Source organism: Sceloporus occidentalis, unplaced genomic scaffold (genome assembly GCF_023333645.1).
Source record: "Sceloporus occidentalis isolate IW3139 unplaced genomic scaffold, rSceOcc1.0.p SCAF_67, whole genome shotgun sequence".
Lineage (NCBI taxonomy): Eukaryota > Metazoa > Chordata > Lepidosauria > Squamata > Phrynosomatidae > Sceloporus > Sceloporus occidentalis.
This window is the reverse complement of record NW_028317047.1, coordinates 3,080,023-3,100,589: the sequence shown is the minus strand read 5'-3', so window position 1 is coordinate 3,100,589 and position 20,567 is coordinate 3,080,023. Positions and strand designations below refer to the sequence as shown.

The window sequence follows — 20,567 nt, the reverse complement described above, 5'->3', positions numbered from 1 at the left end:
CTTCAGGGCACAAATCCGCCCAAACCAGGACAAATACTGCGGGGACCAGCAGGACAGATCGCGTTGCAGGGCAGCCAATAGTGGAGGAAAGTTGCTGGCATACATACGAGACAAGTCACTTGTGAGCCAGATGCCCAGATACTTCAGTTGACCGGCAGCCCACTTGAAGGGAAAAGTAGACATCAACCAGCTGCCCTCAGACTGTGGCAGAGAAACATTGAGTATCTCCGACTTGGTAGAATTAATCTTAAAGTTCGAGAGCCTCCCATAGAGCCGAAACTCCTTAATGATGTTAGGAAGAGAAACCCTCGGAGCAGTCACGGCAAAAAGCAAGTCGTCCGCATAACCAAGCACCTTATGATGCGTTCCCCCCCAGCAACAGACCCCTGATATCCGGATTCTGTCTAATGGCCTCTAAAAATGGTTCAAGGGACAAGATAAACAGGAGAGGGGAGAGGGGGCAACCCTGTCTAGTGCCATTAGTGATAGGGAAAGGATCCGTCAGGGCCCCGTTAACCCTAATTCTAGCCGAGGGGGCAGTATACAGTGAGAGAACCCACCGACGCATATGAGGACCAAAATTTAAGTGCTGCAAGACCAATCCAGCCTGTCGAACGCCTTCTCGGCATCCGTCGACAGGAGCAGGAGAGGGGACAGAAGGTGCCCAGCTACATGTATGATGGTCATAGCACGCATCGTATTGTCCCGGGATTCCCGCCCCCTAACAAACCCGGATTGGTCAGGGTGGACCAGGCGTGGAACCAAGGGTTGCAACCTGGTGGCTAAGATCTTGGAAAATAACTTAATATCCGCATTAAGCAGAGAAATGGGCCTATAACTACTACAAAGTTCGGGATCTTTCCCGTCCTTTGGGATCAAAGAGATGTTGGCCATCAGGGTAGAGGGGTGAAAATCTAAGCCATCGACAAGGGCATTAAAGGACTTCACTAACTGAGGGCCCAGGATATCTATCAATTTTTTATAATAAAGTAGTGGGAGGCCATCCGGACCCGGGCATTTACCGGACTTGGAATGTTTCATAGCCGCCACGAGCTCAGGCAGGGAGATGGGGGCCTCCAGCTGGTCAGAAACGTCGGAGGTAAGACGCCGTCGCAGGAACTTTTGGAGGTAAGCCTTGATTTGCTCCATTTTGCGGAACTTGGCATCCGGGGAAAGGGCCGGAGACAAGTTGTAAAGTCCCGTGTAGTACGACACAAATTCTTTCATAATGTCCTGAGGGAGACGATGAGGCGTGCCCAGAGAGGACTTGATGCGAGGAATATAAGAGAGCGTGTGTCTCTGACGTAGTGCCCGTGCCAGGTACTTTCCAGGCTTATCACCATGTTCGTAAAACAGGGCTTTCATATGCAGAAACGATTTACGGGCACGAGCGTTGAGGATGGAAGAGAGTTCTCTCCGGCATTGCAACAACAACTGGTAGTCCTCAGCTGAAGCGTCGTCCATGTGGCGCCGCTCGAGTTCAGCAATCCTCTCATATAGGGAACGGAGCGCAAGCGAGTTGGCCTTTTTCCGCTCCACACCCAGAGCAATGAAATGGCCACGGATCATGCATTTGCGCGTCTCCCAAACAGTCAATGGCGACATCCCAGGGGTCAAATTATCCTTAAAAAAGTCAGTTAAAGTCCCTTTAATTTTGGAGAAGTTCACAGCATCGGACAAAAGCGACTCATTGAGCCTCCACGTCGTAAAAGCAGGGCGAGTCAAGGAGGAAGAGACGGACACAACCAGAGGAGCATGATCCGACAATGTAATCGAGCCATAGCGAGCGCCAGTCAGGCGAGAAAGATGATAATAGGGCAAAAAAATATAATCAATTCGCGTGTATAATAGTAGAAACTGTAATCCCTGTCAGACGGATGAAGGGCCCTCCAGCAGTCCACCAACTGAAAGTCCCTGAGAAGCAACTTTATCCTATTCAGAACAGACGGAGCAACACTGGAACGGCCCACGGAAACGTCCAACCTGGGGTCCACGGCAACGTTGAAGTCCCCACCCAGGATCAGGACACCCTCCTGGAAAGGGCGCAAGGAGCGGAGGATCTTGGAAAGGCATTTATGTTCCAGCCTGTTAGGTAAGTATATATTAGCGAATGTGTAGAGCGCCTCCCCAATAGTGCCTTTGACAAAGATGTAGCGCCCCTCCTGGTCGGAAAGCTGAGCCGTCGGCACAAAAGGTGTGAACTTGTCAAACAATATAGCAGTACCCTTGGCTTTCGCTACAGGGTTATGACTAAAAAAAACCATCGGGTAATCGGAAGTGAGCAGGTTAGGAGCCGAATTCGACCGGAAGTGGGTCTCTTGTACAAAGGCCACTGAGACATTGTTGAACTTTAATTCACGCATAAGATTAGACCACTTTTCCGGAATATTAAGACCCTTCACATTATATGACATAACTATAAGATCCCGCCGAAGAAGCGAGTGTGAGGGAGCAGAGTGGGACATCACGAAAATAAAATAACAGAAAAAAAAAAGGGGGGGGGGGGAGGGAAAACAGATAAGGAAACAAGGGGAAAAGAACACAGACAAAGACACACCAGACACAACACAAGTAGGGTAAACCTTACCAGCCTCTAGGGCAACACTTGGACGTCCAGCCAGACAACCCGTAATAGGCGCCGTAGACCACGCCAAGGCATAGATATGCCCAAGGCAAGGGGTCGGCGGTAGCCACCGAGAAGAACAAAAACCACCCTACTAAAACGTAAGTAGGGTGAAACAATAAAAAGAAAACCAAAAACCCTGTGGGAGAGACAGTCGCCCCCCCCCGACAGATACGTGGAACAAGTAGCGTCTGTAGACAGACAGCAGTAGAACCCGAGACCAAAGCAAACGGAAACGCAGATTGTGCGGAAACTAGACCGTGCCCCCCCCAGAGAGAAGGCAGCGACCCCCCTCTGCAAATAAATATGTGTGAGTTGGCGGGAACGCGGCGGGAGCGCGTGGTGTGAGTGCGGTGGGAGTGCCGCAGGTGGCAGCGGAAAAATAAAAAGGAAAACGGACAATAAATTAAAATAATAAATATGGACTCCGGGCCATATAGCCCCAGTAGCAGAGCCCGAGGTAATGTGTGGTATATGGGCAACAAGGCCACAGTGGCGGGAGTGTGTGGTGTGAGTGTGGTGAGAGTGCCCCAGGCGGCACCGGCAAAATAAAGAAGAAAAAGGAAAACAAAATAAAATGATAAGTGTGGACACCGGACCACAGAGCTCCAGCAGCATAGCCCTTGTCAACGTGCGGCACGGGAAGCGCGCAGCGGCGACAACGACCCTGCCAAAAAGGGCAACAGGGCCACAGCGGTGTGAACGTGTGGTGTGAGTGTGGTGCGAGTGCCGCAGTCAGCAGCGGTAAAAGAAAGAAGAGAAAGGAAAATAAATTAAAACAATAAGTGTGTACACCGAGCCATATAGCTCCAGTAGCATAGCCTGCAGCAATGTGTGATACAGAAAGCGCGTAGCGGCGCAACCAACCTTGCAGATGTGTATACGGAGAAAAAAAAAAAAAACAGCACCCGAAGGAAGATGCGGTGCATGAGGGCATGTGGAGAGGAGACGCACTGTGTAGAGGGGACAGGGGCCACAGTGGAGGAAGAGCCAAGGCAAGCCCAAACAGAAAACATATACCCGAGATAGAATGGGGCGAGAGAGCATGTACCGTAATGCACCCATACATACACATAGCCATAAAGAGAATCCCAAATACAGAACCAGGGCCCGGCAAATCCGGCAGACGGAGCACCGCAGTCCGGGGGCGGAGCAAAAGTCAACCGTACAGCACGGAACCTGCCAGCGAAGGGAGGAGCAGGCGGAGGAGGTCCACCCGGGCCCAAATCCCCCACCCAAACAACCGGAACCCCCCCAAGTCGCCAATGGCCGATGGATGAGACAGGCAGCCCGGAAAACTCCAGCAGCGAGGGACGCAGGCCAAGTGATGACGACAGAGTCCCAGGCCCAGCCATCCAGCACCCCCACCCAAACAACAGGAGCCCCCCCTCAAAAAAAAAAAAAGTAAATAAACTAAAAAAATAAATAAAAATAAAAAATATAAGAAGAGCCACCGGGGCCTCACAGCAGACAGCACACCAGGGTCGTCAAAGACCGCCCGGACCCGGAGAGGGGCCACTGTAAACGGAGACAGCGACACGGTGGCATGAGGGGAGGGCCAGCCAAGAACCGCGGAGAACACCGTGCAGCCGCTACTCCTCACTCTCCCTCACCCGAACAGCCGGACCGGCCCAGTCAGGATGCGCGGAAGCAGGATCAGGCCGTCGAAGACGAGAGGTGCGTGGGGGGCCTCGAGCCCTCTGGCGCAGGGGACCCCCGGTCGGGCCATCCCCAGCATGCAGAGCAGGTAAGGTCCAATCGACTATGTCGAGCTCGGGCAGGCGTAGTTCCTCCAAAAAGGCAGGCAATTCGTGCGGGAAGCGAAGCACCTTGACGGCGTTATCAACACGTACTGTTAGGGATATTAATGAGACAAAATAGGTAAAACCAATATTTTATCACACACGCAAAATAACGACGCTACCAAAGATTGTAGAACCACATCCACAATGTTAATTTAAGGAGATACCCTATATTTTATCTCCGATCCTAAATCCTTTCAGATCGCCGAAAATTATAATTCAAATTAGATATATATATCACAATAATAATGAATCAAAAATATTATTTATTGTAAACACAATTTATAAAATATCTATAGGAGTCACACAGTGCATGATATAAAACACAAAATTCTTAAAACATGTCAAATTGAATCAGTTCCAATTACAATATATTATCGATATTATCAATATGAATTACTACTTTATGAGTCTAGCACACACAATTAATTTCCATCCCACTCAGCAACCAAAAATGATAATCAGGGCGGTAATAAAAGATCACTAACTCTATTATATTAGTTCAACTAATATGAGATTAAAATAATTTAATAATGTCTAAGAGTATTTAGTGAAATTCCTAATAGATGCAAATAATGTCAAACTTCATCTACAGGTAAAAATACCTTTTCATTATTGTCACTATCACGGGTTATAAGCTGCAGTCTCACAAGCCGTCATATACAATAATACAATATATTATTTATTTCCCAGAAACAGGGAATTCTATATGAAGAAGACAAAATTTATCTCTATTCAGCATAATAAAACAATTATATTTACCACCACTTGTTGCTGTTGTCCTACTGGTCCTTGTAGAAGTTAATCCAGGTTCAGTGGCAAGAAATTAAGTGGAAAGAAATATACTTTCTAAAAGTTATATAGGTTGGGACTCAAAGTAATTCTAAGAGTAAGATTATGGTGCCAGGATCTTGAGATTCCAATTCTCTGGGCTAAATTTAAATGAGTCCGTCAGGGTCTGTCTGTTTCAGGTCCGTTTCTTTTTTTAAGGTCCGACCCTTAATTATTAAAAACCTAAGCTTTTAAAAACAGGGCTTATTATCATAGCCTCCACCTCTTGATTGGAATTCTCCAATCATAATGGTGGGTTTTACCCATATAATTAGGACTTCTACTCATATTTACATCGTTGTAATTTCTTAATTTACCTGCGAGAGACGCTCTGGTCTAAGAAATAACTTCAGACCATTACATATGTGTTAGGAATTTATCCTTGGTCACCTTATCTTTAGATGTTACCTCCTAGATAGTAAATCAGGTCTTTGTAGTCACCCATATCTCCAGACGTTGCCTCCTAGGTAGTAAATTAGGTTTTGGTGGTCTTACGACGTATCCCCCATTCCAATTTACATTCCTAAGGATATGTAGTGTCTACTCCTTAACTTTCTCATGGAAGATAACGTTAATTGGATCATATATACTGAAACATCTATATACATGAATACTTCTTTGTTCTCAATTATAGAGGGAACAAAGATAGAAAGAAATAATCATTATATGATTAAGTAAAATAAAATGGCTCTGACTCCATTTTGTGCTCATGTAAAATACAGAATATATAAAATACATGTTTTCTATCATAAAATATCTGACAGTACCTTGAGGCAAAAGGGGAAACCCCAACTGTAGCGGAGGCCTCGGCGTCGAAGTTCAGCCGTTAAAGGCCGCAGGCAACGGCGCGTCTGGAGTGTGATGTCCGAGAGGTCCGGAAAGAAGGAGATCTCACGGCCGCGGAAACGCCAGGTACCTACTTCCCTGGCCTTGCGCAGGATGTCCTCTTTAAGCTGGAAGGGCACTATCCGGCAGATGATATCCCGCGGTCGCAAAGCCCTGTGAGCCCTATCCATCTCTATCGGAGATCCGTCAGGCCGATTTAGCAGGCCATTGAAAATGCAGGTGAGCATGGCAAACACGTCTTCAGGCTCCGATGAGGGGGACTCCGGGACACCTCTGATCCGCACGTTGTGCCTACGGCCCCGATTATCGAGGTCCTCTAGGCGTCGCCTGTAATCCGCCAAAAGTCCCGTGTGGTGCGCAGTGACCTGGGTCACCCGAGAAATACGCGTGGTCTGCTGGGCAAGGTCTCGTTCCTGCTGAGCAACCCGCTGGTCAAGGCCCGCCAAATCCGCGCGCAGCGTGGCAACCTCCTCCTTCACAGCCTGTCGAAGCTCCACAATCAGCTGGCCAAAGTCAGCCTTCCACGGAGCAGAGGAAAAAAGCTGCCGGACCGCTTCGCTCTCCACGGGAGTAGCAGGTGGGTCATGTGGGGAGGGCACATCGCGGGCCCGATCTCCTACCTCCACAGAACTCGAGGGAGAGGAGGCCTCAGGATCCTGCGAAGCCAGGTCTTTCGGCGTCTGGAAATAGTCTCTCAGGGACGAGGATGCTCCCCTCCCTCGATCCCCCGGGGTCTTAGGGTCGCGTTCCGCCTTCTTATTCCTACCCAGGATGGTCTCGGATCGTGCAAATAATGTCGGGGGGAAGACGGAGCTCAGCTCTCACACAGCCATCTTCCCTGGCGGTCAGCCACGCCCCCCCCGAAAATATTTCATTTGATTGTACACTTGGAGACTTGTACCCCCACTGTCCCGGTAACTAATTACCCATGGCTTTCTTATATGAAATGCTCACAGGTCAACACCAGCCCTGTTTTCATGTTAGATGTCTGCATGTATTCCAATGCATTTTACCGCTTGCAAATTTATGCCTGCATTTTGTAGTTGTAGAAGTTACAAAACGTCTCTCCCAGCTGCCTCTAATGAAAGCAGGAAGCATTTATATGTACGCTTCTTGCACATGCTCAGTAACACTTCCATTCTAGTCAATTGGAATAGCAGGAACCAATCATATGTGTAGCTAGCACACATGTGATTGACTGCCACTACTTCCACTGATTTATGGGGAGCTCTGGTTTTAGTAGAGGCAGCCAATTGCATTCCCCAATATGCATTAAGTAAAATGCATTGGATTCCATGCAAAACAGACTTTAACATGCATTAAAAAATGTAAGAAAATATATTTTTGAAGTCTAGACTGTTCCTTTAAAACACCATCTAAAATAGATACCTCTAGATGACAAATATAGTATAGTATTGATATTTGTTTGATTTTATTTTGCTGATATTTTGCTGATGCAGGTAAGCGTTCTGATCATAGAAATGAGCTGCCTTCTTAGAGGTGTATCTTAGACCACACTGTGTCTTCTACCTGTGCATGTTGTCAAGAAATTGTCTCATACTATGTGCAATAGTAGTGTAAGTGGGCACTAATGTAACTACTAAACAGTATAATATATATATATATATATATATATATATATATACATACATACATATATTTAAACAATAAATGTAATAGTCAATTCTTTGTCATAGTAAAACCATAGTAAAAGCAACAAGCACGTAAGCATTGAGATTTATACAATATTTGTTAAAATTTGTATCTGGAGTTAACACCGAAAATTGGTGTTATGGAGAACCTGACACATTTCCCGATATTGGCTTCTTCAGAGGTAAGTAGTTGTGAAAATATGACAAGTAACTGTTAGTGCTTGCAATATTCAAGGAAACTTAGTTGATAGGAAAGATTTAGGACAGGTATCAGTAGGTGATTTGTAGAATAGAATGTTTTTAAAAAAATGAGTAAGCCATCCCAATAATTGTGAATTATGTAAATGATTAATCCGTTTGGAGGAGGAGTATAGATAATAATTCTTAAGGAGTATTGTGTGTAGAAAGGAGCAAGGGCTGAGTCAGAATCAAATGCTCAATATGAGGCAAAACCTCTAGGAATAGCAGCTTTAAATTTTGGTATGGATCAAACTACTTTTGCTGCCCCAGGGAAAACTTGCTTGACTTCCCTTTTACATCATAGGTATAACATCCTGTCACTAACATAACATATATATATATATGTAATGAAGCCTAAGCTATGAGTACTTGTTACTGTACGATTTGGCTAAAAACGCAGCAGCAAACTTGTACAAATTAGATTTTAAATTCCCAAACCCAACTTACATTTCCACATGCAAAAAATAATCTCAACTAACATACACCCTACTGCAGGAAAACAACTACCGACTTGGAACTAAATTAAACCCAAGTCTGGCCTCACCCCCCCCAATATGTGAAATACAAATTATGAAATAAGAAAAAACATTGGTCTTCTGGACACCCTATTAAACAAAGGGTATAGTTAGGGCCTATAACTCCTGAGGCTTATTTTTTTACCTGCTGCCCAATAAGCAAGGGGTGAGGAAAGAAAGTGGCAATTGTTGGTAATGGGAATTTAATGGAGGTATTAATTGTGATGTGTTTCTTTAAATGACCCTAAACTCGGCAGACCACTTGACGTCTTAGTGATTATACCCAAATAACTTGCATGCAAGGTGCATCATCTATGGTAACTTTGTTTACATGGTTATTTGACGTTAAAAATCCTTTGTAGTATATACTCGCACAATCAATAGTGTATTATGTCTTATACATTCTTCTCTCAAGCACATTTATACACTCAAATCAGACTGACATATTCAGTGTCTCCTGTTGCATTGGTGGGGTTTGTTAAAGGGGTGTCCTTTCCTATTTCTAACGTTGCTTCTTCTGACTCTTTCTTTGCTCAAATGCTCTCTGAAAAACTAGGAAAAGAGTCAGGCTTTAGACCACCATTTAAAACTGCAGTTTTTGTCCTCAGTACTACAACAGGTGAGACGTTTAATTTTTATTCCTACTTTAAATCCCCTTTGGTTCCCATGCCTGTTACTAACCAAAATGATCAATGAACGCAATCAGAAGCCAGAGATAAGCCCACCAACAAACTAGGGTTATAGAGGGATCTACATTTCATTTTGCATGAAAAATGTTTATGTATCTCATGTTACCATTAGTTTTTGTTTTCTAATATTTGCTTATTCCCATTATAATTGTGTGGCTGGGCCCTGTATCTAATAACTGTGGCTCTCAGTGGCCTTCAGGAAGGTAGGAAAAAATATTTTTAGCATGCACGATTATATTGCACTGCAGATTTATTTCAAGGGAAATCTTTATGCAATGCTGGCTACATATAAACCTTTAAAATATGTTTTAAAAGGCTATGCAAAACATTCCAGGGCACCACCGAAAGCAATACTGAACCAAACCACTAGGCGAGAATATAATCTTTGATAATGAATGCATCCTCTGCATGTCCATGAGCATCAGTACCTTCCTGACATCATCTAGGAAAGTAAATAGTAGTGTCAGGCTCCATTCAGGCTTCAGAGCTGCTTCTCTCTCTTGTTCCCCCCGTCTCGCTAGAGTTTCCCCTTTGCTATGATCCATTTCTGGATTTCCTTATGCTCTATTCTGTGCTTCTGATTCCTTGATTCCAGTTCTGCTCTTTGCTTAAGCTCTGTTCCCTTTATAAGGTGTGCCCCACCCGTCATGTTTGTTTCAGTCTGCAGTCTACAGGTATGTCTTTCTGATATGTGTTTAGTTTCAATGTTAAGTTTATTAGTACTTCAGTAGGCAGGGTTTAGCGTTAGGACCCACCGAATATTGGAGTACTTTGGCGTAGTGGTGGGCTAAGCATACTACAGCCATAAAATGTTAGTAAGTCTCCAATTCAGAATCAAATGCTCAATATGAAGCAAAACCTCTAGGAATAGCCGCTTTAAATTTTGGTATGGATCAAACTACTTTTGCTTCCCCAGGGAAAACTTGCTTGACTTCCCTTTTACATCATAGGTATAACATCCTGTCACTAAAATTTAACTATCTCACAGTAAAATATTGTCAGTGGTTTAGTGAGGATCTCTTCAAAAGTTATTGGTTTTTTTTGTGTGGTGCTAAAATCAAGAACTGTTGACTGTTTCTTGTTTATACCATACCATATCTGTTTTCTTACTCAGTTCTGACAATTCACTTGACCGTAGTTTACATTTCTCCTTTTTCCCTTTCCTCCTATCCTTGTATTCCTTGTTTTATGTATTCTATCCCTGTGTTGACTACTTGTCCATCATATTGCCCTATCTCTCTTGCTTAAATTTCCCTCTTCATAGTCCCCCATCTTTCTTCACTTTTACCTAGACTCTACTTCTTACCACGCTCCTTCTTTGGATTTTTCTGTATCCTAGTCAGATGTAAGACAGAACAAACATCAACAAAAGTCAAGGTTGAAGGACACAATTGAGTGATTCATGGGCAGAGCTTAGACTGTTTGGTATATAAAGAGCAGCTTTAAAGTTAACAGACATAACAAATATATGTAATGAAGCCTAAGCTATGAGTATATGTACTGTACGAGTTGGCTAAAAACGCAGCAGCAAACTTGTACAAATTAGATTTTAAATTCCCAAACCCAATTTACATTTCCACATGCAAAAAATAATCTCAACTAACATACACCCTACTGCAGGAAAACGACAACCGACTTGGAACTAAATTAAACCCAAGTCTGGCCTCACCCCCCCCAATATGTGAAATACAAATTATGAAATAATAAGAAAAAACATTGGTCTTCTGGACACCCTATTAAACAAAGTAGTAGTGGTAGTCCTAGGCTAGCCCTGTATTCATGTTTGTCTGTCTCTTATGGGCCTTTGCTCTCTATTTTCCTGAATCATCTGAGGATCTCGGTTCCTCTCCCCATGTCCTATCCTTGCTTAAAGGAGAAGCGTCCGAGGATTCCAGCTCCTCACTCCATCACCTGTGTTCCTTGCCTTGTCCTCTGTTATGTCCTGTACTTGTATGTCTTGTCTGGTTATCTTTTTCGCTTGGTCTCCCTGTTCCTTGCTCTGTCCCCCTTGCTTGCTCTGTTTCTGCTGTTACTCTGCTTAGCTTTCATGCTCCCAGCCTGCAGCATCCTGCACATGATTCTAGTGCTATGTCTCATACCTGCTCCAGGGTGCCTGCAGGATATCACCAAGTTCTGCTTTGTTCTGGACAACATCAGCTGCTATGTCAGGGCCCTGGTATGTGGCCGCACAACCCTAGATGCCCACCTGGGAGAGTGCAGTTGCCCTGCTCCAGGCCCTGTCCAACTTGCTACTGCGCAATAACTCCGGAAACACCATCTTTGGGCGCTCTGGGTCATTACAGTCGTCTGCATGGACCCAGTTCCTGACAAGGAGCTTTTCTAAACATTGCACAAGTTTTAATTTGTTTCATAAGTGCATTATTAGAGATATATTTGTATTTTCAGGTATGCTATTAGTCTTTCGTCTTGTTTTGAAACAAGTAGCCAGTCTTCATTAACAATTAGTTATGCCAACGATAAGGACACATGCACGTATACAAAAATATTATATATATATATTGTGACAGACCCTGTAGCATGAGGGCCATACATGTCACATTTAGGGGTCCTAAGCACAGTCCTCTAGGGCAATCAGAGTCGGGAACACCAGCTTTATTGTAACCGCTTAAACTCCACAAACCAAATCATAAAAAGAAAACCTAGCTCCCAATCTAACTGAACTATGCTGGTCCAGACTGACCAGCCTAATCACCCACTAACTCAACCTCCCAGCCAGACCCAGCTACGCCAGACTCTGGAAAACCTCCCCAAGACAGCACACAAAATGTCCAGGCAGGTATTGCCTCACTTGGCTCAGGGATGGTCTTCTTGTTCAGGGCATCTCCTTGCCCTGGGAGCACAGGGAACTTCCTCTTCCCCCAAAAGTCTCCCTGAGTATCAAGCTCTAGGAGTTTTTAATGCCCAGCACCTGTGCCTGATGCCAAACTGCCTTTATGCAAGTCATAATATATATATATATATATATATATATATATATATATATATATAAAATGAGGGTTTGGATTCTTTCTAAACAGCTATTTATACAAGGGTTAGTATAATTGAGTAACTTGCTGTTGCTATATAAATATATCTATATATATATATATATATAAAATGATACAATTAATACATGGAAATAATTTGAGAGAGACAAGAACAAGCTTACAAACTTAATAGAATAACCAAAAAATGCATATACTAAGATACAAAAGCAGTTTTCACTATGAGCTTAATACTGTTCTGAAATCGTTAATTTAATTTTCTATTCCAATAGCTGTTAGAAGATTACAAAGTATAGGCACACAGTCGAAAATTTTGTGTTTCCATATTGTAATGACCAATGACCAAAGTATACCTTTCCGCACTTCTCAAAAACATTACCAATCATCACAAAAATACCAATTGATAGCTGAACGTAAAACAAGAGATAAAGTCCAAATACATACTATCTTAGTGTTAGTGACTGAAAATTCATCTAATCATTTTTAATTGGAAAATGTTCTATAGCTACACTACATATTACATAGAATTGCAACAGTTGATGCCGACTCATTATAAATCTCTCATCTGCAATGAAGATTCAGTAAGAATGTATTGAACATTAAAACATGGAACACTATAAGCTATTTGGCATTCATTAGTGACATAAAGTAGTTTGAGTTCATGGAGTTTTGAGGCTCCATTGCGAATCTTAAGTAGCATTGATTTGCCACCCTTTTCTATAATGGTCTCCTCGGATGTATTCCAATCTAATTGGTACTTATGAGTGTAAAAAGCACTACAGAGCTTGAGGGCTACAGGTACCTCTGTCTGTATCTGAAGAGCTTCTGATCTGTGTCTGTTCATCTTTCTTAATGACTCTTTGCCATCATAGAAGGGTCAGAACCCTAAAGTTTATCTGAGATTAGCTGCCTTTTCTTTGTGCCTTGTTTTGCTACTTGAGCTTTGCAAATAAACCATACTATCTTGCATGATCAATAATTCACTGAGTTTACATTGATAACCCATCTTAATTTGTTTAACCTTTCAAATAGTTTTTTGCTGCTAGTTTATATTACAATTATACATGTAGGGCTGAAACAACAAATCGATAATAATCGATAACGGAAATCGTTGTCGACGATTTCCGTTATCGATTAATCGAGTGATCGATTCGTTGTTGGAGCACTCGGCTCCTTTTACTTACCTCCGCGAGCGTTCCCCGCTTCTGCTACACGCTCTGCAGTCTCCGCCTTCTTTTAGTTACGTGACGGATGTGACGCGTCCCGGAGGTAAGTATTCTTCATGTCTGTGCGAATCGCTCTGTGCGAGTGGCTCTGTGCGGTTCGCTCTGTGCGAGTGGCTCCATTCGCACAGAGCGATTCGTGGGGGTGGGGTTTCAGGGGATGCAGGGCAGGGTGTGAGTGTGGGTGCAGGGCAGAGTGGGGGTGGGGGGGGCAGGCCAGGGTAGGAGACTGAGTGCAGGGCAGAGTGGGGGTGGGGGTGCAGGGCAGGGTGTGAGTGTGGGGGCAGGGCAGGAGACTGGGTGCAGGGCAGAGTGGGGGTGGGGATGCAGGGTGTGGGTGCAGGGCAGAGTGGGAGACTGGGTGCAGGGCAGAGTGGGGGTGGGGATGCAGGGCAGGGTGTGAGTGTGGGTGCAGGGCAGAGTGGGTGCAGGGCAGAGTGGGTGCAGGGTGTGAGTGTGGGGGCAGGGCAGAATGTGGGGGCAGGGCTGGGTGCAGGGCAGAGTTGGAGACTGGGTGCAGGGGCACAGTGCAAAGTGCCAGGGCTGGGTGCAAAGTGCTGGGTGCAAAGTGCTGGGTGCAAAGTGCTGGGTGCAAAGTGCCAGGCTGGGGCAAAGTTTCTTGAACAGTAATAGTCCACCTCTTTTAAGAATGTTTGGGGTTATTTTGTTTCATAAATATTGTGTTTGGGTTCTTGTACTTTGAAAATATTGTTTTTTATTACATCATAACAAAATAAGAATGTTAATGTAAATTTTAAGTTGTTTTTTAACATCCAGTTCATTAAATTATTTTAAATAAACGAAAAATTTGCATATAGTTTTTTTTTTATCCGATTAATAGATTAATCGAAAAAATAATCGGCCAACTAATCGATTATTAAAATAATCGTTAGTTGCAGCCCTATATACATGTTACCTACTAAGTTTTAACTACTATCAACATATAGCATCTTTCACTAATCCCTGTGTGGACTGACAACTATCATTAGGTCATTAAGACTCCCAGGATTTAGTAGTAAAATTGATAGTGTGCACTGTGAAATAAATCATGTGAAGTGACAGTTTAACTACTAAAAAGGAAATACAGTTTTCCAAGTTCCTTTGAAATAAAATGTAAGTGTAATAAACAAACATACATGTTTTAAGCCACAAAGTATCGCCTTCCCCATCGGAAGTCACTCAGTCTATGGCTGCAGTTTATCTAAAGTTAGAGAACAGGTGTACCTGTGAGACAGGGAAAACTTGATCCTCTGGTCTTAAGGCTAGGAGTTGCATCAGCGAGCCCAAGGTTGTTATAGTATCCCCTGGCATGGATCCCCTGGGGCATGCGTCACTTTGAGTGGTGTGCGGGGCCACATTATTTTTCTCTTAGTGCACGGGTCGGTAAGCGTACTATGTTCACTCGGGATACCTTCTCGATGCACTTTATTTTACCCACCCTTAAAACTGACCTGGCCAATGGCTGATGGTGGAGGGGGGATTTTTTAATTTACCAGCCATCTGCCTGGGGCCTGTGGATAACACTGGCATGACTTATTTCACCTGCACCATTCAGTTTGTTTTGGTTTTCAGTGCTCGTGTGCTTTTTGGTTTTGGAGTTAGTTAAGCACCATTGGGTTGCCAAAAGTCACAGTGGAACTGAGTGGTGGAGCTGAGTGGTGAGGGGGGAATTGTCCCTTCTGGCCCCCACTCCCCTCTTGAAGACTTCAGTTGATAGCGTTGAAGACTTCAGTGGGTCTTCTCTAGGGATCGGCCCACCCAAGACTTCTGCCTGCTGAATGGTTCTTATATACCATCAAGTTCTATGTTTATGTATTAGGTAACCAGTAAACCAGTAGAAAATCACCATTATGTCATTTTCTGTAAACAATTTTCCACATTTACAATTAAGTCGTTCCTGTGTAGGATATTAGCTCAGGAATATTGATGTTTTGCCTATAATATCATCCATATCAGGTCTTAAGGGGCTTAACTGAATGTTAACAGCACTTCCAGTTTGTGTGCTGAAATATTTAATTTTCCAATTTATATTTTATTGGATCCTTACATTTATTGACTTTTATGCACTATTTTCCTAAGGGATTTCAGTTGTTGATATATATTAACAAGCCTGGGTCAACTATGGAAGTCAGATATATTGCTGTTTATATAACAGTTTGGTTTAAAGTTAAACTCCTATTAACCTGTGTTAAAGTGGAACAATTTTTTCCCACTAAATATGAACTTGTACTAATGTAGTGTTACAATGGAAATTATTTTAGTATCATGGTATGTGGAATGTAAGAATATTCACTTTACTTCGGTTCTTATTTGTTAACCTCATTTGTGGAAGTGCTAACCAGGGATGATATGGTTCAAAATGCCTTGTAGTACTTTTTTTGGTTTGGAGTGTGGATGAATTTCAGTAGTGTGCAATGGCACTATTTTATCATTACACATTCCAAAGTTATTTGAAGTTTCATCTAGAACATGGTTGTAACACTGGTATTAATAATGAACTGTCCTGTCCTTTATTTTCTAGTTACATTTAATTGCATTTTATTAAAGCTTTAATGTTATCATAGTACTGAAAACCTCACTAGTACCATTTTCATCACTTACCATATCTCTGCTTCTAACCCCTTAGTTTCTCTTTTCAGTAACATTTTTCCATGCTTTTTGTCTCATTTCGTCAGAATTCTAATTTTTGGTTTTTCATTTTTTTTGTTATCTTCCCCCTTCTTTGTCTTTATCTTTTCATTTACTTAAAGTCCATGTCATTTCAACAGTTTTTTGTTTGTTTGGGTTAGCCCTGCATAATAATGAATGGTTAACTGATTTTATCTCATCTATTGAGCAATAAATTCTGCATGGTCAGTTCAGCCATTGTTTAAGGCAGGGCTTGACAAATTTGTTGTGAATCTAGGCGCCAGCTAAAAAAGTTAGGAGCCAGGATTTTTTTTAAACTAACAGTTGGTCAGGAGTGATCTGATCATCATCAGCCCACTTACTAAACTCACAGGGTTTGACCTGGAAGCACCCTGGACTTTCAGGTCAATGCTGGTTTTTTTTATTATTTTTTAGATTTTTTTTTTAAACTCTTTCAATGCTGATGTTCCATTGGAGCACAGCATTGACTGATATTTAGTCCCCACAAGCTTGTGGGGACAAATGTTAACCCCTGCAATGCCACAAATGTGTCATACACAATTGTGGCATTGAAGGGGTTAACTCTGCACTGTCGCTCTCATGGAGCGATCGGGCAGCAGGGGAGGGTTGGGGCTGCTCTCCACACTAATGTGGAGACCGAAGAACTCTCTCCCCTGTCCCTGAAGCTGCCTCTGGCAGCTGGGATGCAATTGCTGGTCTATAGACCAGCCATTGCAGGGAGGAGTCTCTTTGATGACTGCTGTAGGCTTCCATGCCTACAGGAGTCATCAAAGGACTTATGGAGGCTCGTTTTTGCTGTTGCTGGATGTAACAGGCTGACAAACACCTAGGACAAAATTCTCTGTCGCCATGCCGACCTGGCGCCTGGGATTTTTTAGCCCTGGTTTAAGGGGTACCCCTAAATGTTGCCCTTTTGCATAGTAAAGTCATATTCCGTCCCTCTCCACTTTAGTAGGTCATGGAAGATGTTTGGCAACTTAAGGAAGCACGAATGGTGATCTTTTGACACCTTTTTCTTGCTCCTGAAGTTTACCCCCATATTGACAGGACAGACTGAAGAGGGGACAGTGGCCCTATGGCTAAAACTCTTTATCGGAGAACCTATGTTATTCTTCTGGGGTAACCCTGCTCCCTGAAAGATTGAAGTCTCTGGTGTGTCCTGTGTTTTTGTTCTAGCATGTTGCTGTTGATAGAGACCCATAACCTACTACTGATTGCGTTGACTTTGGCAGGGCTCCTTTGTGCAGTGAACTATTGCTTGCAAGCATCTGTTATGGGAGAAGTAGTCCGTTGCTTTGTGAAATATGTTACTTTTTTATGTCTGTGTGAATAAACTTAAGAAAAGTTGTGAATACCTTGGAATGACAAGATATTCTGTTATCCAATTAAATTTTTGCCACTACCAATTTTCTAACATTCTGCTGTTTTGTCCCCATATACTCTTGCACATAAACAGAAGTACTCTGCTGTGTCTCTCTGCAACATATCAACAGAAGTTCTAAAAGTCATCAATGCAACCGAGGAATTGATAGCAGGATCGACAGAACCATGGGATTGCCCAGAAGATACGCATGAACGAGGGCCTTTTCCTATAGGTGATAACCCTGTAAGACTAGATGAGCAACTGACCAAACTGGAAGAAAATGTAAGACTGGCTCTTAAGGTTACTTTAATATTATTTCTTTTTTTAAGTCTTGGTAGACTACAGGAATATAAAATACATATTTAGTTTAGAAAGAATTAAAGGACTATTATTTCATCATCAGAAATGTTCCATTTATACATGTATTATCTTAACAAGCTTATGAGTATATAACATATATACCGGTATTTGCTCGATTATAAGACGACCCCCCAAAATTTGAATATTAATTTAGAAAAAAAGAAAAAAGCCGGAATATAAGACTACCCTATAAGAAAAAAGTTTTACTAGTAAATATTGATTCACATTTAAACTATTTTCTCATAGTTAATAAAAACTTTTATTTGCCCCCAGTTATGCACATCTGCAATCCTGATATGGCTTATACCCCCTTAAATGCCACTCTGCACCCCAGAAATGCCTTATACCCCCTATATGCCACTCTGCCTCACTGATATGCCTTTTAACCTCCCTATATGCCACTCTGCCCCACAGATATGCCACTCTGCCTCCCTGATATTCCTTTTAACCCATTATATGCCACTCTGCCTCCCTGATATTCCTTTTAACCCCCTATATGCCACTCTGCCTCCAGAAAGCCTTTTTATCCCCCTATATGCCACTCTGCCTCCAGAAAGCCCTAATTCCCCCATATATGCCATGCTTACCCTCCCAGACATCGCACAGACGTCCACCGGCCGCCAGAGGGGTGGATCCAGGTTCCCTGCAGCACTGCGTGGGATTTGGATCTTAGTCTTGTAGTCAGACCTCTATTTGAGGTCTGATTAGAAGACGACCTAGAATATAAGACGATGGTTATTTTTCAGCGCATTTGCTTGGAAAAAACCTTGTCTTATAATCAAGCAAATACTATATATATATATATATATATATATATATATATATATATATATATATAGCACAATTGCTACTGGAAGATATTATAATAAGACACACTCCAACCAACACGTGAATTTTAATGCATATGATAACTGAGTGTCCCTATTAAATTAACATTGGTCTCACAAATGCATGGATGGATTAATGAGAATGCAATTGCACTGCACCCACCCCAACTGTCTGCATTGGCAGAGATGTATTGGGTTGAATGCAACAACCCCACACACACTCACATGTTGATTATGTTAATCGTAACACTAATTTGCCAGTGATTGGGGTGATGTGGAGCAGCACATTTTATATGGCTTATTCATTGGTGAGGTTCATTAAAATGTCCGGTTAAGCATACAGTATCTGTATTCAACCTGCAAGGGGAGCCAGAGTTCTGAAGAGGGTCTGGAGAGACCCTCTTGAAAACTTTGGCAACTTGGTTATTTTTTTAAGCACACGCCGCCATCTTGCGAGTGGCAAAATCTCTTGCAGTATCGGTTGTGACCACTCTCTGGAGCGGTCACAGCGTGTCCTGGGGTAGGTGTTTGATGTTGCTAAATGCCTCGCTATCAAGGCATTTCAGCTATACCATTCAAGTTTTTATAACGTTCATCCACCACCATACAATGTATGGCAGACGTTGACGTCCCGGGGAGGGGCCAGACAAATGACAGGACTACAGCAACGCCGTTTACGCAAAGAAAGCGGCCGTAGGTCACTTCTTAAGCTTGTTTAATGCCATGACGTGCCATGCACGCCATTGGTCGTTAAGTGACCATTATTGCGTGATGTGCCTGGCCTGTTATTGGTCGTTAAGAAGTTAATCACGGTACCTTTATGGATTCTTTTTGTATTTTCTCAGGCCATGAGAAAACTACGTAATAGAACTGTGAAACATAGCTACAGTCGTGTGAAAAAGAAAGTACATCCTCTTTGAATACTATGGTTTTACATATCAGGACATAATAACAATTATCTGTTCCTAAGCAGGTCTAAAAATTAGGTAAATGCAACCTAAGATGAACAACAACACATAACATATTACAACACCATATCATGATTTATTCAACAAAAATAAAGGTAAAATGTAACTTGACTTTGCTACCCATTTACTCTAAAGTGTGGGTTTATTATGCTATTCGAGGCCTAGAGAGTCACAAACAGACAGGATTTAGGTAGATCATTGCTTTGAACACAGCTGATGTAATATGCTGGGAAATATGGCCTAGTTCTGCCAATATCAAGGAAACCAATACTGCTGTCCCGCCAGTGCCGCCACACATGATTACTGTGATCAGCCAATCAGAGCGATGACAGTATTCACATATGAGCTGTGCTTACTGTAACATTCATATTATGGCAGCCAATCTCCTTCTATTGAGTTTCTGTAAAGTCCCACTGCTCTGTTGCAGTGGGCAGAGTTGGTCGCTGACAGTACATGTGTTGACAGCGTCCATACGTGCTGTTGGATTCTCACTGTCTGGTACAGGGAAGACATCGATTTTAACATAACTATGCATTAAATGAACATTTTGTTAAAACACAAAATAAGGTTAATGGTCTTTAAATTCAGTGTATTACAGGTTGTCCCCAACTTAGATTCTATCAAGAAGGTAAGTTGAGTGTGATATGGAAGTTGAGTGTGATTTTTACATAGAACTACATTATTTAAATATATATCTAAGTTTATAGGCTCAGCAATGTAGACAGCATTTAATTATTTGAAAGGAACATTTTTATGTTATTTTTTTATATAACTCCTAATTTCAAAAGAATCTATTAAGCCTTCCCAGAGGCCCTACCTTCTCCTTCAAAATATTTGTATATGAAATACCTTGTAGAGCGTCTTAGATTCAGACCAGGACTGGCCACCTAGCACACCGGGCAAATGCCACGCTATGTAAACATAAAAAGGTAGGGTGCGGTCGCACATATTCAGCAGAAGGGCACACCTATGCC

At 42.7% G+C, this 20,567-nt stretch overlaps 1 protein-coding gene across 1 annotated transcript in view; it reads left to right on the top strand.

Annotated features, from left to right (window-relative positions):
• LOC149286657 (rab effector MyRIP-like) overlaps positions 1–20,567 on the top strand; it is a 219,743-nt gene that overhangs the window by 182,127 nt on the left and 17,049 nt on the right. The window contains exon 11 of the mRNA XM_089493825.1: positions 17,532–17,720. Within this exon, the coding sequence (XP_089349951.1) occupies positions 17,532–17,720 (189 nt within the window). The remainder of the gene's footprint in view (positions 1–17,531; positions 17,721–20,567) is intronic.